This window comes from Coffea arabica, chromosome 3c (genome assembly GCF_036785885.1).
Source record: "Coffea arabica cultivar ET-39 chromosome 3c, Coffea Arabica ET-39 HiFi, whole genome shotgun sequence".
Taxonomy (NCBI): domain Eukaryota; kingdom Viridiplantae; phylum Streptophyta; class Magnoliopsida; order Gentianales; family Rubiaceae; genus Coffea; species Coffea arabica.
The window spans coordinates 2,766,506-2,780,971 of record NC_092314.1 but is presented as its reverse complement, the minus strand read 5'-3'; the positions used below and the strand labels follow the sequence as shown (position 1 = coordinate 2,780,971).

The window sequence follows — 14,466 nt, the reverse complement described above, 5'->3', positions numbered from 1 at the left end:
TTTTCTGCTTTCTTTCGTTCTGTAGTTCTTTAAGTAAAAACTGTTTCTTCCTGAAGAGACAGAATACCAGATTTCCAATTTTTTTAAAGATGTTTCTGAGGGATAATTTTCCAGCTTTACCTCAAATGTCAACAGGAATCTAATCAAGAGTATTAGTCTAGCAGTTAGCCCTGATAATAATTTCAATAATAGAACTAATTACGTTTGCTGGCAGAAGATAAGAGGTTGCCTACTGATCAGGAATACTAAATCTTTAATCCGTCTTCTTTTATGAACTCTTGGGCCAGTTCAATGCAGAAAAAGTTGTTCTTAGTTTCTCTCTATTCTGCAAAGATGCCCAACATTAGCATTGCTCCTGCACTGCTCATACCAAAGCATCTTTTGTTTCCATAGCAAATGAATCAAGACCAAGAACGATATCAAAATCTTCACAGAAAGCTAATAAAAATTCAAATACCATACAAAGATGCTACTAACTAACGTCACAACAAATTTCAGAAAAATTAATTACAGAATATTTGATTCAGATTACAACTGTGCAAATTCCATTTCCTTCAAGAATGCAGATTGACACAAATTGGTGTCATCATACCAAAAAAAAAAAAAAAGCGTCAGCGCTATCTCTGATCTGTATAATCCCATATACAAGCAGCATTTCCCAAAAAAAAAAAAAAAAAAAAAAAAAAGATGTTCAGCACTGTGAGAATAGTCCACAAACAGGATCCCATATGCAAGACATTGACACGCAAGTGTTTGTTTTACTGAATGAAGCAGAAAGGTCGATCACAAATTTGTACACCCAAGTTTCCATGGTGACTGATTTATGGCAACCTCTATATACCAACAATAAATAACAGGAAACGGGCAGCTTTTAGAAAATGCCGGAACAGTCTTGGTTAGTGGACCATAAGAAGATACATTCGCTTGGGCTCTTATGAAGCAGGTGGTGACAAAAATGGATTGCCGGAAACCCTGAGAAGAAAAAGAAAGTTTAATTAAAGAACTAAACACCTAACCCAAGTTCAATCAAGAATATAATAGAAAAATATACAAGGAAATGGTGACTTACTTAAGGTTCAGCCCAGACTTCCCAACAAGGTTGCTTGGTTCTGTTCCAGTCAGATTATTATTTTGCAAGAAGCTGCCACGCACAAATACCACAGAAATTAAGTGGATGAAAGGTCATAATCTTTAACCTGCTCTCCGCTTAAAAAGAGTCGATATAATTATTCATTTTTTGATGAGTACAGTAAGTCTAGATTATGGAAACAGCCTCATAAAAATTCAAGCGTTTTGTTCCCTCCACCAGTAATAAGTCAAAATACTACTGGATCTTCAGACATTATTTAAGTCTTAATCAATAGTTAATATATGCAGAAGCAACTCGAGTACCAAGTATGCATCACGCTAACAACACTAACTCTAGTAACAAAAGCTCCTCATATGAATTTGAAGAGTACAACACAAAAAATGATAAGAGTAAATAAAGTACAATTTTATAGGCTAGCACTTCTTTACACCATGACAGACAAGCTAATCGGAGATAAGCATTGCAGCACATTTGCATCAAAAAGGAAATGTCTCAGGAGAACCTTCTTTCCTTTGTTACAACCATACATGTGTAAATAGTGTGGTTAAATTTAACTCCTAAGATGTCATGGCCATCCAATGACTAAGTCACAATACTGACAGTGGAACACGAGAATGCAAAATTAATGTTTGATCTGCATATAGTATAATGCTCCCCAAATGTAGGTATTATTTCCTGTATGTAAATAAGCAGATAAAAGGAACCAAATTATCTTCAGATAGAAATGATAAGCATTCACAGGTACTTGAAAGCCAAAGCTGGAAGGCATAAGTAGTTCTAGTTTCCCATTTTTCCACTATAACAGAAGAACTGTTACAGTCAAATGGTCTTATTGTCACTAGTCACAACCAAAAAATGTTTCATGATGCATGTTTTGTTTGATCACTAATGAGCCTGCCTTTGTTGATGAAAGAGTTGCCTTCTAGAATACCATTGGTAATTGTGAAGCTACCATCGATAACCCGAGATGTTGCACAAGATATGTGTAACTATACAATGATAGGGTATCTGAAAGTTGCAGGAATTACAAGCAAATTAAGGGGGGCTTCTTGCTCTATTTTCTCATGCAGCACTTTCTCAATAGTATTAATGGAAAATTTGAAGCCCCCAACTCTAAAACGTTTCTAAAGGTCTAGCTAGTATGAAGGTTTAGTATTTTACTTCTTTTGTAAGTCTAACAGAGAAACTACCATTTAGCTGCCGTGACAAAAGTCTGAAGAAAAGTGTATATATGGCCCATACAATGTAGTTGAAATATTTCATAACATAAGCTTCTGTTTCACGATCTCGCACTTAAGCATCTAAAACATATTGTCGACACTATTAATCCATTTAAAACTACCAGGACAAATGACAATGACCCCATCTACCAGTCAAAAGCAAAGAAAAAACCCTAGTCTAAATGATACTATAAGGTTAAACAATCTTGTACAAAGAATATGTATAAACCTTATGCTAATGAATATTCAAGCTCATGTAGTTAAATTAACCTATTTCCTAGCAACCTAATCTTCTAAATATTGTGGTGATTCATTAGAAACAACTTTTAAACACAGCGTTCTGGTTCGTTGCCATCTAATGACTAAAAGGGTTTACCTACCTAGCATCTAGATTTTCCCTGACTATGCAATTGGAATGGCATCAGCCATGATTGCTAGGGGTAAACTAGTTCAACATCAGTAACCTGGTAGAGGATTTATAGGAGGTCTTCAAGGTAGGATGAATATATCAAGACACATGCATGCATGAGTGTGCATCAGGCGATTGTTCACATGGCATATAATGCACAAACAAGGCAGAGAAGTGAATATCCATCTACATGTGAAAGAAATCTGAGCCCTAAGCATGATAAGCATAGAACTCACAGTTCATGCAAATTTTGAATGTTTCCAAGGGATGAGGGAATCTCTCCACTGAGCTTATTGTCCTCCAGATGCCTGAAATAAAATATTTGGTCCATCAGATTTTGGAGACAGCTAGAGCATAATGAAGATTGCTTAAAGTATGAAAGGCAAATCTACTCTTGAAAATTATCTTGAAGGATTGAAAGAAAAAATCAAGACCACTGACATCAAAACAAAAGAGCCTCAAGTTACAGAATTTATATATCAGAGCTGCAAATTGCTAGCTGCATAAGAGAACCTAAGAAAACTATGGTCTTGGATATTTTACCAGACACCCTTAATACCTCACTCTATCAATTCTTGAGAAATCATGCTCTTCAATCCAGCAGATAATATCTCACCAGATGAAAAAGAGGTGAGGAAAGAAGATGAGATCCTACTCACAGAATTTCCAGTCTCTTCAGTGAAGAAAGGTTGGGTATAGATCCTGTCAAACTATTGTTTCCAAGCAATCTGTCAAACATTAAGAGATTGTTTAGCAAAGAGCATAAATCTCTTTGTCCTAGTGCAAAAAGAATAAACCACTTACATGCCAGACAATGCTGTTAAACTGGATATGTTTGGTGAGATAGATCCCGAAATGCCCATATTCGTTAGGTTTCTGTTGACAATAAGGATGAAAGACTAAGGCATGATATGAGGTTGAGTCTGCCATTTTTATTCATATTAAGTTTGAGCTTACAAGGTGGTAACTCGAACTTTGGGACCTTTTGAGCATGAAACTCCAGTCCAAGAGTATTGACGTGGTAAACATGGATCACCGTTCCAATCAAGTGGAGGGTTCTTAATACTCGCCTTTATTCTTTCCATAGCAATTACTGCAAAATACAAATTTACATCATTTAGAGATACACAAAGTGCTCAATCTAGAGAAAGAAGAAGAGCAAACTTCTTGAAAACAAAATGAGAACCATATGACCAGCCACCATTTTCTAGCACTGAGAAGAAAGTAAACTCTGCAGGTTGACAATCTTGTAATAATATTAAGCCAGCTGCCACATAGCAGATTGCTTCATCTTAGAACAATTAGATCAAATCTGAACATCAGCATTCCCCCTTCCCCCTCCTTCCCATTTCTTCTTTCCTCTCCACCCTTTGCTTCCACAGGATTAAAAAAGGAATACAAGAAAATAACTTTCTGATGGGTAGATTCTACGTGAGCAAAAATTAAAGTCATTTAAATGAATAAATAAATTAAAAATATCATCAAGAATTTCATTAGTTTGCTAAGCCCCCAAAGATAATCTCTTTGAAATTGACTCAACCAAAATGCATCCCATTGAGCAGCTAGAATGCATGAAAAGAAATTAGACAAATGGTTACAGGTTATTAGCTGTTTATTTCCTTTAAGGCAAGAATAATAACTCATAGTTAGGAGCCAAACCATCTCTTGTAAGAGTTCTTCCGCCAAGATTCAGAACTTCAAAGACCTCTCCAGCATTGATTAGAGGACCAATTGCCGAGCCAGTAGCAGGAGTCAAAGTTATATTTGTTAAGCCAGCAAGAGGCCACTGGTTTGCAAATACAGCTTCACCGGCTTCAGTCACAGCCAGATTCGCATAATACATAATGCCATTAACAGTTATGTTAAACACTCTTGGGCTCGCCGAAGGAGAAACACGATCATCAGCGAAATAAAGAGCAATATAATAGGTTGAGTTTGGGAGAGACGTTAAAGGCCACTGCAACTCCAAGGGTTTGGGTTGATTGGTTCCTAGATGCGTCTGGAATACTTTAAGTGGTGGTATATTCCAGAAACCAGACACAGAGACATTCCTGGAAGATGGTGTGGTGGAATTATCTTCTCCAAATGGCTGCCAATACCGATCAAATTGATCATCAGGATACCTGCCATATTCTAATGCTTATGTCAGCACATCAACAATATGCATACCAAATACTAAAGTCGATGATATTTCCTTTGCATTTACTTGAAGGAATCAACTGACGCATTAAAGCTGCTAGCCACTCAAAAAATGAACCAAAAAAAAAAAAAAAAGAATTGTGCAGTAACACTAGTTTGATTGTAAAATCAGCAAAAGACAGAAAAACTATATTTAGCAGCTTTTATTGGAAAAAAAATGTAATAAACAGAAAAATGGGTAAAGGGAAAATGTCCTTTAACCCAAAGCCTTTTTCTGGGAACCGGACAAAGAAAATCAATAGATTTCACATTAAGCAGGTCGATATTCAAGCAAATTTGAACATCAAAATTTATCCATAATGCAAAATCTAAAGGACCTCAATATGATTCTGGCAAGACTTAATATATACGACGAAGACAAAAGCTGTATATAAAAAGGTGTAGCATTGATGCTACTCACCTTATGAGTGGTCCATTGTATCCAAAACTGTGCCTTGCCACCAATTTCAAACCATAAGTACCAAAATCCGTAGAATTATACAACGAATTAGCCAAGACTACAACCTCTAATGCAGATATAAAAGGGTCTGAATCAGTATAATTGTTGGCTGCCAAACAAACACTTATAGTTTTCCCTGCAGCCACAAAAATCCCCTCATAAATTGAAGCCTTCTTCTGTCCATAATCCTCAGTTGTATTCACAATACTCCAAATGGTCCCATCCACTACCTGATCAAATACAGGAGGATTGGCATTCCCATTTACTCCCCCATAAAAATATGTAGTCCTCACCAAGTATTTTCCAGTTCTGAAAGCAGGAATATCATAGCAGAATTTCTTGTAAATATTGTTTTGGACTGGAAATGTACGGACAGTTGATAGGGTTAAGTCTTCATATTGAGTGGATAGATTCTTCGGTGTGCCTACAGTAATGAAATCATTGTCTGGAACCCATTGCTGGCCGTTGATCACTGTTGGGCTTGTTGCTCCACAATCGATAAATGTACCTGAAAAATGAAAAAGTCCGCACGATAAATATCATCTTCAGCAACAAAAGAAATAGCCCGCAAAGCTACAATTTTGTATTCAATTCCCCAACCCCGTCCCCTCCTCCCAAATGTAAAAGAAAAAGAAAGACAACCCAGAAATTTGGAAACTTTGGCTTAAATTCACCAAAAAAACAACCCACAAATTTCAAAAACTTCAACTGCAATTGCCCTCCTCTCCCCTCCCCACCCCCCTTCCCCCCAGCCAAAAAAAAAAAGCAACAGGTTTGAAAACTTTGTCTTTAATTTTTTTTTAAAACAAAGAAACCACGCAGTTGAAAACTTTCTCAATCAATTTAATACAAAGATGGAAAAATAAGCGGAGAGATGATGTGATCATGCAAATGGGGTTTTACCTCTAAGGGATTCAGAGAAGGTAAGAGAAGGGAAGAGAGACAGGAAAAGGAGGAGGAAGGGGAAAAGGAGTTTCATGGTTGATGATGATTTTGGTGGCTAAGGCCAAGGTATACATGAAAAAATTGGAATTTTTGAGAAAAGGAATACGAGTTTGACGGGTTCGAGTGATTAATGTTACATTTAGTGGAGGAGTTGAAGTTGAATGAGTCGTTGGATGAGCTGTGCAAGAAAAGAATAGCAGCAACAGCGAGAAAGAGCAAGTGGTGAAGTTGGTGAAGAGAAAAGAATAAGTACTAGTATAACGTAGCACCAGGAATAATAGTGATGGGGATCAACTAAGGTCAGGCAGCTTTAGCAGCTGCTGGGGCCTCATGACGCAAGAAGGAATGAGTTACAAGGACGCGGTAGGAGGAAGGATCGAAGAATCAGGGTCTGAAAGGTGGGATTTTTGGACGGAGGTAATAAGGGAGGTTAGGGAGGGAAGGGACTACGACTCTACGAGCCGGGGGCAGGGGCCGGCACGTTGGTTTTATTTTTCGGGTTAATTGCACTTTGCCCACCGAAACTTGGGCCCTTATAATATTTTGCCCCCTAAACTCCAAATATATACATTTTACCCCTCATGGTCAACTTTTTGACAGAGTTAACATGAAGGTATATTTTTCAACACCAAAATATTCTTGGCTAATTTTTAAACACACATAATAATTATAAGATAATAAATATCTATTTCTTTAATAGTTGCTAAATGTATCTAAACACAATTATACTATGCATTTCGATTTTTTAGCCTTAAAATGAATTAGATAATTCACAAAAAAGAAGTCTAAGCAACTCAATGTATTTATCTTAATGTCGATAGCAATGCTAATTTTAAATGAAATAAAATTAATTAGTGTATTTGGAATGAAAATTATTTACTTATATTTTTTTTATAGCACTTTAATGTGTTTTATATGAGATAAAAATATGATTAAAAGTAAAAATGTATTCAAAATGTATTAGAGAATATTCAATTTTTTTCAAAATGTAGAATGCAAACAAAATACAAAGAAAGGTATGAATGTGATATAAAATTACCAAATAGCATCTTATTGACTCATGAAAATCATGTGATAGTCACAAAGTAAATGAGAATTATCAAAACTAATCCGTTTATAATTTAAAGGAAGAAAGATAAGCGATGGAAAACTTGTGTAGATATTTTAGAAAATTTTAAATTCTTTTTTCTCTATAATACAATTTTTTTACTTCTTTGGTATTATACCATCTTTTATTTTTTAAAACATATGATTGTGTTTTTTCTAATAAAATGTTTCATATTTTGATTAAAAGTATAGCATTATTCTAGAACTATTATGTAAGGGTATTAATATTATTTTGTTAAAATTTTGGATAAAGAATTTGTCATTAATATTTGATTAGTCAATGAAGAGGTCAAAGTATATATATTTAAAGTTTAGGGGGCAAAGTGTTGTAAAAGTTCAAGTTCAAGAGGTCAAACTGCAATTAATCCTTATTTTTAATTTCCATCGCGTCTATTGCCATTTGTTGGGTCGTGGGAATTTGGTGAGATATGGAATTTTTTTTTTTTTATCTTTTTATCAGAGATATGGAATTGGTGTCGTTATTTTTGCTGGTTTTTGGGATGCTTACAACCAAACTGGAGCCCATGCAAGGATTAATTATTATTGTGTTTGACCAAATTACAAAACCTCGGTCTTAGTAACTTCCATCGAACATCGCAAATAGAAGATCTATGATGACCACATTGCCCCATCTAAGACGGAACAGGTAATTGGAATTCAGCAAATTACCCATCTGGCTCCTCAACTATTACTATGGTCCCTTTTTTATCCCTTAACAATAATATTATGTAACTTTTATTCCCCCAACCAAGTTAATGCGGAAATTTTTTATACGATAGAGAAGATGTATATTCTTTTTAACAATGAAAGGAAATAATATATTATCTTGTAGATAATTTCATGAATAAAAGAACAATAATATCATTGCATTCAGTTTTTTGGGATTTTTAACTTTGACTAGTCTATATGGGCGGTAGAGCGGATATATTTAAGGTTGAAGGGGGGGGGGGGTAAAATAATGACTATCCAAAAGTTTCAGGGTGGAGTCTTGCCAACCCTTCTAAGTTTGTTGGTAAGCAAGATATGTCATTAATGTACCAATGGATTTTCCGTGAAGGTTCCATCTATACCTGACAATTGGGCGGGTTAGGCCGGGGTTGATGTTGGGTTTTCATTTAAATGAATTACACCCAATTTACCCAATATTAGGTCGTAGGTTGGGTTAATTTTGGGTTGGGTCATATTGGGTTATCTCAAACCCATGACCCAAATATGATCCGATATATTAAATAATTAGATTTTGATACATAAACTCTCTCAAATATATTTTCACATATAAAAAAAAAATTTACACACATAAATACATTTTCACATAGATAGATATATTTTCACACACTAAAACACTCACAGGTACAAACACACACTCACCTTTTAAGTTCTTTTGAAATACGTTATTTTTACACATACAAATACACTAAAATACACACTAATATACTTTCACAAATACACACACATACTAACTGTTTAAACTATTTGAATCCAATCACACTTTAAAGAAAGTTATAAACTGAAATTTTGACCCAAAAAATAAACACAAAAGAATCATGCATAATAACACATCTGAGCCATTGTAAAACGGAGAAATTAGAAATTAGAAATAAACACAAAATGAATCATATTGCATCCTAAAAGATAACTTTCGAATTTGCATATGAAATTTATTTTGAATATATCATGAGTAGAATTTGGCATTTGATCCTCCGTTCTTACTCTTGTCAGCAGAAAATTCTAACCTTAACCATAAATACAAAGGATTCCATCAAGGATTCCAACAGTTAAACAGTGGAAACTTGAAGAACCCCTCAAGGCCATGAATATCTAAATGCCATCTTCTTCACAGTAATGCATATAGTAAAACGTTTTTGTCCCTCTATATATTTTGGTCTGTATGTGCCTCAATTATAAATTTTTTTTTCCCAATCAATGTAGTATCTGTTTTACACTCAAAAAATAAAAATAAAAATAAAGAGTTCTGGTATTGGAAATGTTTTTCTATATTGTATTACATGCCTAATTGACAGTACCCCTTTTTTGTCCAGAAATTATGATATATATATATATATCTTATATACACTGACAGTACATATAATATTACTGTTGAATTTATGATATATTTGTAAAAATTAAATTTTAAATTCAAATTTTATATAATTGTCATTCATTTAACGCTGATAGTGTATATATTATCAGTATAAAAAAAATTATATACGTATGTGTGTGTGTGTGTATAGAACTTAGCCAAAAGATAAATTTTGTGGTTCAGTCCATCGGGAGTGCTAATAAGCAAAAAAATAGAGAGAGAGAGAGAGAGAGAGAGAGAGAGAAGAATTTTTAAGTTTCTCTTTATGATGCATATACGGATTTGAGACAGCTAGCAATTGAAGATGCATATACGGACAATTGAAGATAATTGTCCGAGAAAATTTACAGCTCTGGCAAGAAAAGCCGCTAAGTTGGACCACCGTAGAAGAAAAAACAAAGGAAGAGCAGCCATCCATCAATATTTGGGGACCCGTCTTAATTAATGTCCGAGGCAACCAACATCCTATGGACATCTATCAGTCCACAATTACCTCTTTTGCAGTAGTAAAATTAACCATCGTCAGATTATTAGTTTCTTATCCTTCTCGTACCCTGATGTTTCAACACCACAAAAAAAAAAAAAAAAAAAAAAAAAAAAGCGTTGCTACAATTCCAGAATGGACGGAACGGACGGATTCTTATCTTTAAGCTATATTCAATGCCTTTACTCTTCCTCTCCATTTCTGTGCACCTATATATATTAATTCAACTTGTTCTCATTTCAATGCACCAAGTGAAGCCCACACTTTCACACACATACAAAGGAAGAAGATAATTTCATATCTCCATGGCTAACTCAGATTCCAAAGAGGTCATGGTCGATCTTTCTCCAGCCATCAAAGTCTACAGAGATGGGACGGTGGAGAGACTCTCTGGCTCGCCATTTGTACCACCGTCGCTAGATGATCCAACCACCGGTGTTTCTTCCAAAGACATCACTATTTCACCAAGCATCTCAGCTAGAATGTACCTTCCTAAGATCTCTGACCCCAACCACAAGCTCCCCATCTTAGTCTTCTTCCATGGTGGACGCTTCGTTGTCGAATCAGCCTTCTCTTTTCTCCACCATCGTTATGTCAACTTATTAGTATCTGAAGCCAGAGCTGTTGCTGTTTCTGTGGAGTATAGGCTGGCCCCCGAGCACCCTTTACCAGCAGCGTTAGAAGATGGCTGGGCTGCCCTTCAATGGGTGGCCTCACATGTTGTTGAGGGCTCCGGCATTGAGAAAGAGCCTTGGTTGGTCAAACATGGCGATTTTAACAAGATTTATTTGGGGGGTAGCAGTGCTGGTGGAAACATAGTGCATAACATGGCTATTCGAGCTGGAGTTGAGAGCTTAGTTGGTGATGTGAAAATCTTGGGTGGATTTTTGTCTCATCCTTACTTTTGGGATTCAACAACCAAGAAAGAAAATAATGAAGAAAGCATGCCTTACAAGGTCTTTATGTTTGCTTATCCCTTGGCGCCAGGTGGGATTGATAATCCAATGATCAATCCATTAGCTGATGGTGCACCCAAATTATCTGGGCTCGCTTGTTCCAGGTTGTTTGTTTGTACTTCTCAGAAGGATCAGTTCAGAGAAATCAATCTTCTTTACGTCGAGGCATTGAAGAAAAGTGGTTGGAAAGGAGAACTGGAGTTTGTCGATGTTGATGGAGAAGATCATTGTTTTGAGGTCTTCAACCCGGAGACTGAGAAATCAAAGAGTCTGATTACCCGTTTGGCTTCCTTCATCAGGGATTAAGTTTGGTTTATGCTTTACATTAGATATCTGTGTCTGTTTTTCCTGATTTGCGTACCTCTTTTTCTTTTGACTTGTTCTCCTAGTTTTGGCTTCTGCTAAATTATTGTTGACAATCATGCACAAGTCAAAGAAGGGCATGGATCGTGTATCCACCAATTATCCGTGCCTAAACATTGGTCTACCAGAAGTGGAAAATCACATCAGAAAAGAATTTCTTATATATCTCGTCCACATTAAAATACATTATCTCTTCGCGCTTTCTGACGACTTTTGTATCACCAAGTAAATATAAATGAAGTTTTATAAAAAACAATGATGTTAAGTTCTATTTCATCATCTAAACTAAGCACTGGTAAAAGTAGAGAGACAATTTCCAGTTCTTTCCATGGCTTCGGATTCAAAAGAGGTTGCAACTGATCTTTCTCCACTCCTTAAGGTATACGAAGATGGCAGAGTGGAGAGATTCTTTGGTTCACCATACGTTCCACCATCACCAGAAGATCCATCGACTAGTGTATCATCGAAAGACATCACCATTTCAGCAGACTTTTCAGCTAGACTCTACCTTCCAAATGTCCAAGACTCGAGCAAGAAGTTCCCCATTTTAGTCTACTTCCACTGTGGAGGCTTCTGTACTGAATCAGCCTTTTCCATTCTCCATCATCGTTATCTCAACCTACTAGTCTCTGAGGCCAATGCACTGGCTGTTTCTGTTGAGTATAGACTAGCTCCAGAATGCCCTCTACCAGCAGCTTATGAAGATTGCTGGGCTGCCCTTCAGTGGATCTCTTCCCATGTTGTTGTCAACTCCAACACGGATAAGGAACATTGGCTGCTAAGCCATGGAAACTTTGATGAAGTTTATATAGGGGGTGACAGTTCTGGTGCCAACATAGTTCATAACATAGCCATGAGAGCTGGGGTTGAGAGCTTAGATGGGGATGTGAAAATCTTGGGTGGATTTCTGTCTCACCCTTTCTTCTGGGATCCAGAAATTAATGCAGAAAATGTTGAAGAAACTATGCTGTATAGAGTTTGGAGGCTTGTTTATCCAGCACCTCCAGGTGGACTTGACAATCCAATGATAAATCCCTTAGCTGATGATTCACCTAGCTTATCCCAACTAGGGTGTTCGAGGTTATTTGTGTGCACCTCTGAGAAGGATGAGTTGAGAGAAAGAACAGGTCTTTATGTTCAGACTTTGACGGAAAGTGGTTGGAAAGGTGAAGTGGAGCTGGTTGAGATTGAAGGAGAGGATCACTGCTTTCACATCTTCCACCTCGAGTCTGAGAAAGCCAAGAGCCTTGTAAAGCGTTTAGCCTTTTTTATTAATAATAATAACTGATGTTTTGCTTTTGTTCGTTCCTTTTTTATTAATAATAACTGAGAGGATCATTGTTTTTTTTTTTTTTTTTTTTAATGTGCCGTTTCTAGAATTTAACTCTTGCATTCGATGTTTATTTAATTCCGAGATTCATTGATCCATGAGACAAATTTATCAGCATATAATACTGCTAAGAACGGTTTTCCAAGATTCGGCAATTACAGGGAGAAAGAAGATGCTAATTGAATCAAACAAGAGTCGGTTCCTCAACTTAGGAGTTGGGACCGTTGATGTGAACCTCTTTGTCCAATTCTCTATCTCCTTCCTACTAATTAGTAATATACAGTAGTAACTGGTATGGACTAATGGAAATAAGTACCATTGTTGACACCCTTTCCCCTGATTCCCCTGAAGAATAAGATAACACTGTAATCTCATGGTTTCCAATTCTAGTAATATTGTCACAGATCTCTTTCCAGTAATCAGAGTCTATAAAGATGGCAAAGTAGAGAGACTTTTTGGCTCACAATATGTTCCACCATCACCGGAAGATCCCATCACAGGTGTTTCCTCCAAAGACATCACAATCTCACCAGAAGTCTCAGCTAGGCTATACCTCCCAAAGATCACTGATCCCAACCAAAGGCTCCCAATTTTAGTGTACATCCATGGCGGAGGCTTTTGCATTGAATCGGCCTTCTCCTTTGACCATCAACGTCATATAAACCTCCTAGTCTCCCAAGCCAAAGTAGTAGCTGTTTCAGTCGAATATAGACTTGCCCCAGAACACCCTTTGCCTGCAGCATATGAAGACTGTTGGGCTGCCCTTCAATGGGTAGCTTCTCACATTGACAATTCGAGCATGGAAAGAGAACCATGGCTAGTTAGCCATGGAAACTTCAATAAACTCTATGTAGGAGGGGATAGTGCTGGTGCAAATATAGTGCACAATGTTGTTTTGAGAGCTGGTGCTGAAAGCTTATACGGGGATGTCAAGATCCTGGGTGCATTTCTTACTCAGCCATATTTTTGGAGCTCAAATTTAGCGTCTAAGGGTTGTGGCAATCCCAGGGTGGAGACTTTGGCAACTGAGATATGGATGTTTGCTTATCCATCTGCTGAAAGAGGAATTGATAATCCAATGATAAACCCTTTGGCTGATGGTGCACCTAGTTTGGCTAGACTAGGATGTTCAAGGTTGTTGGTCAATGTGGCTGAGAAAGACATTCTTAGAAATGGCGGAATTCTTTATGTAGATGCTGTGAAGGAAAGTGGATGGAAAGGTGAAATAGAACTGTTTGAAGTGGAAGGAAAGGACCATTCCTTTCATATTTTCAATCCAGAGGATAAGGAGGCAAAAATTCAGATGCAGGTTCTGGCTTCTTTTCTCATGTATTGAATATTTTGCTCTCACTCTTTATTTTTTTTCCTGTTATAATTCGAACTGCGTAATGATTCTTGGGCCAATTCTTGAATTTGCACTTGGCTTTTTGAGCTTCTAGTTTGCTGGGAAGAATGCTAAGCAAAAGCATTTTGTGCCTAAACAGATGCCCATTGGAACTATGTTTCTTTACTCGTCTATTTGTCCCAGGTTTCTGTTCAGATTTGATCCTTATTTAACATCTCAAATCTTTGGATCTTTGTTGCGTTCCTTTTGTCTATTATATTGCAAACTAGTGATAAATCTCATTACTGTAATCAAAGTCTAGTCTGTGGATCATTAGCCCACTTACTATTATCATATTGCACTGGATACTGGCTTCCCAATCTCAATATGCCGCCATCTTTTCCCCATCATCGCTCTTATGTTTGATATTGGACCTGATGTCTGTATAATTTGATTGTTTTCACACTGAGATCAGAATACAAGTCAAATATCTGTAGACAATTTGGAGTTCCAATCTGCA

General features: G+C 36.6%; 4 protein-coding genes across 4 annotated transcripts; 3 read left to right on the top strand and 1 right to left on the bottom strand.

Annotated features, from left to right (window-relative positions):
- Window positions 1-738: 738 nt before the first annotated feature.
- On the bottom strand, window positions 739-6,571 carry LOC113734106 (leucine-rich repeat receptor-like serine/threonine-protein kinase At2g14510). Its single transcript, XM_027260452.2, has 9 exons — window positions 6,261-6,571; window positions 5,319-5,865; window positions 4,379-4,842; window positions 3,677-3,812; window positions 3,524-3,595; window positions 3,379-3,447; window positions 2,956-3,027; window positions 1,070-1,141; window positions 739-972 (listed from the first exon to the last, which is right to left on the bottom strand). Exons 1-9 carry the CDS (start codon window positions 6,334-6,336, stop codon window positions 933-935), a joined length of 1,548 nt encoding a protein of 515 aa, XP_027116253.2. The 5' UTR covers window positions 6,337-6,571; the 3' UTR covers window positions 739-932.
- Window positions 6,572-10,084: 3,513 nt separating this feature from the next.
- LOC113734105 (2-hydroxyisoflavanone dehydratase-like) lies at window positions 10,085-11,455 on the top strand. Its single transcript, XM_027260450.2, has one exon. It carries the CDS (start codon window positions 10,279-10,281, stop codon window positions 11,233-11,235), a length of 957 nt encoding a protein of 318 aa, XP_027116251.1. The 5' UTR covers window positions 10,085-10,278; the 3' UTR covers window positions 11,236-11,455.
- A 147-nt stretch (window positions 11,456-11,602) lies between these two features.
- LOC113734104 (2-hydroxyisoflavanone dehydratase-like) lies at window positions 11,603-12,637 on the top strand. The gene has a single exon (XM_027260449.2). The coding sequence runs from the start codon at window positions 11,621-11,623 to the stop codon at window positions 12,578-12,580; it is 960 nt and encodes a 319-aa protein (XP_027116250.2). The 5' UTR covers window positions 11,603-11,620; the 3' UTR covers window positions 12,581-12,637.
- Window positions 12,638-12,777: 140 nt separating this feature from the next.
- Window positions 12,778-14,302, top strand: LOC113734103 (2-hydroxyisoflavanone dehydratase). The gene has a single exon (XM_027260448.2). The coding sequence runs from the start codon at window positions 12,996-12,998 to the stop codon at window positions 13,956-13,958; it is 963 nt and encodes a 320-aa protein (XP_027116249.1). The 5' UTR covers window positions 12,778-12,995; the 3' UTR covers window positions 13,959-14,302.
- Window positions 14,303-14,466: the final 164 nt, after the last annotated feature.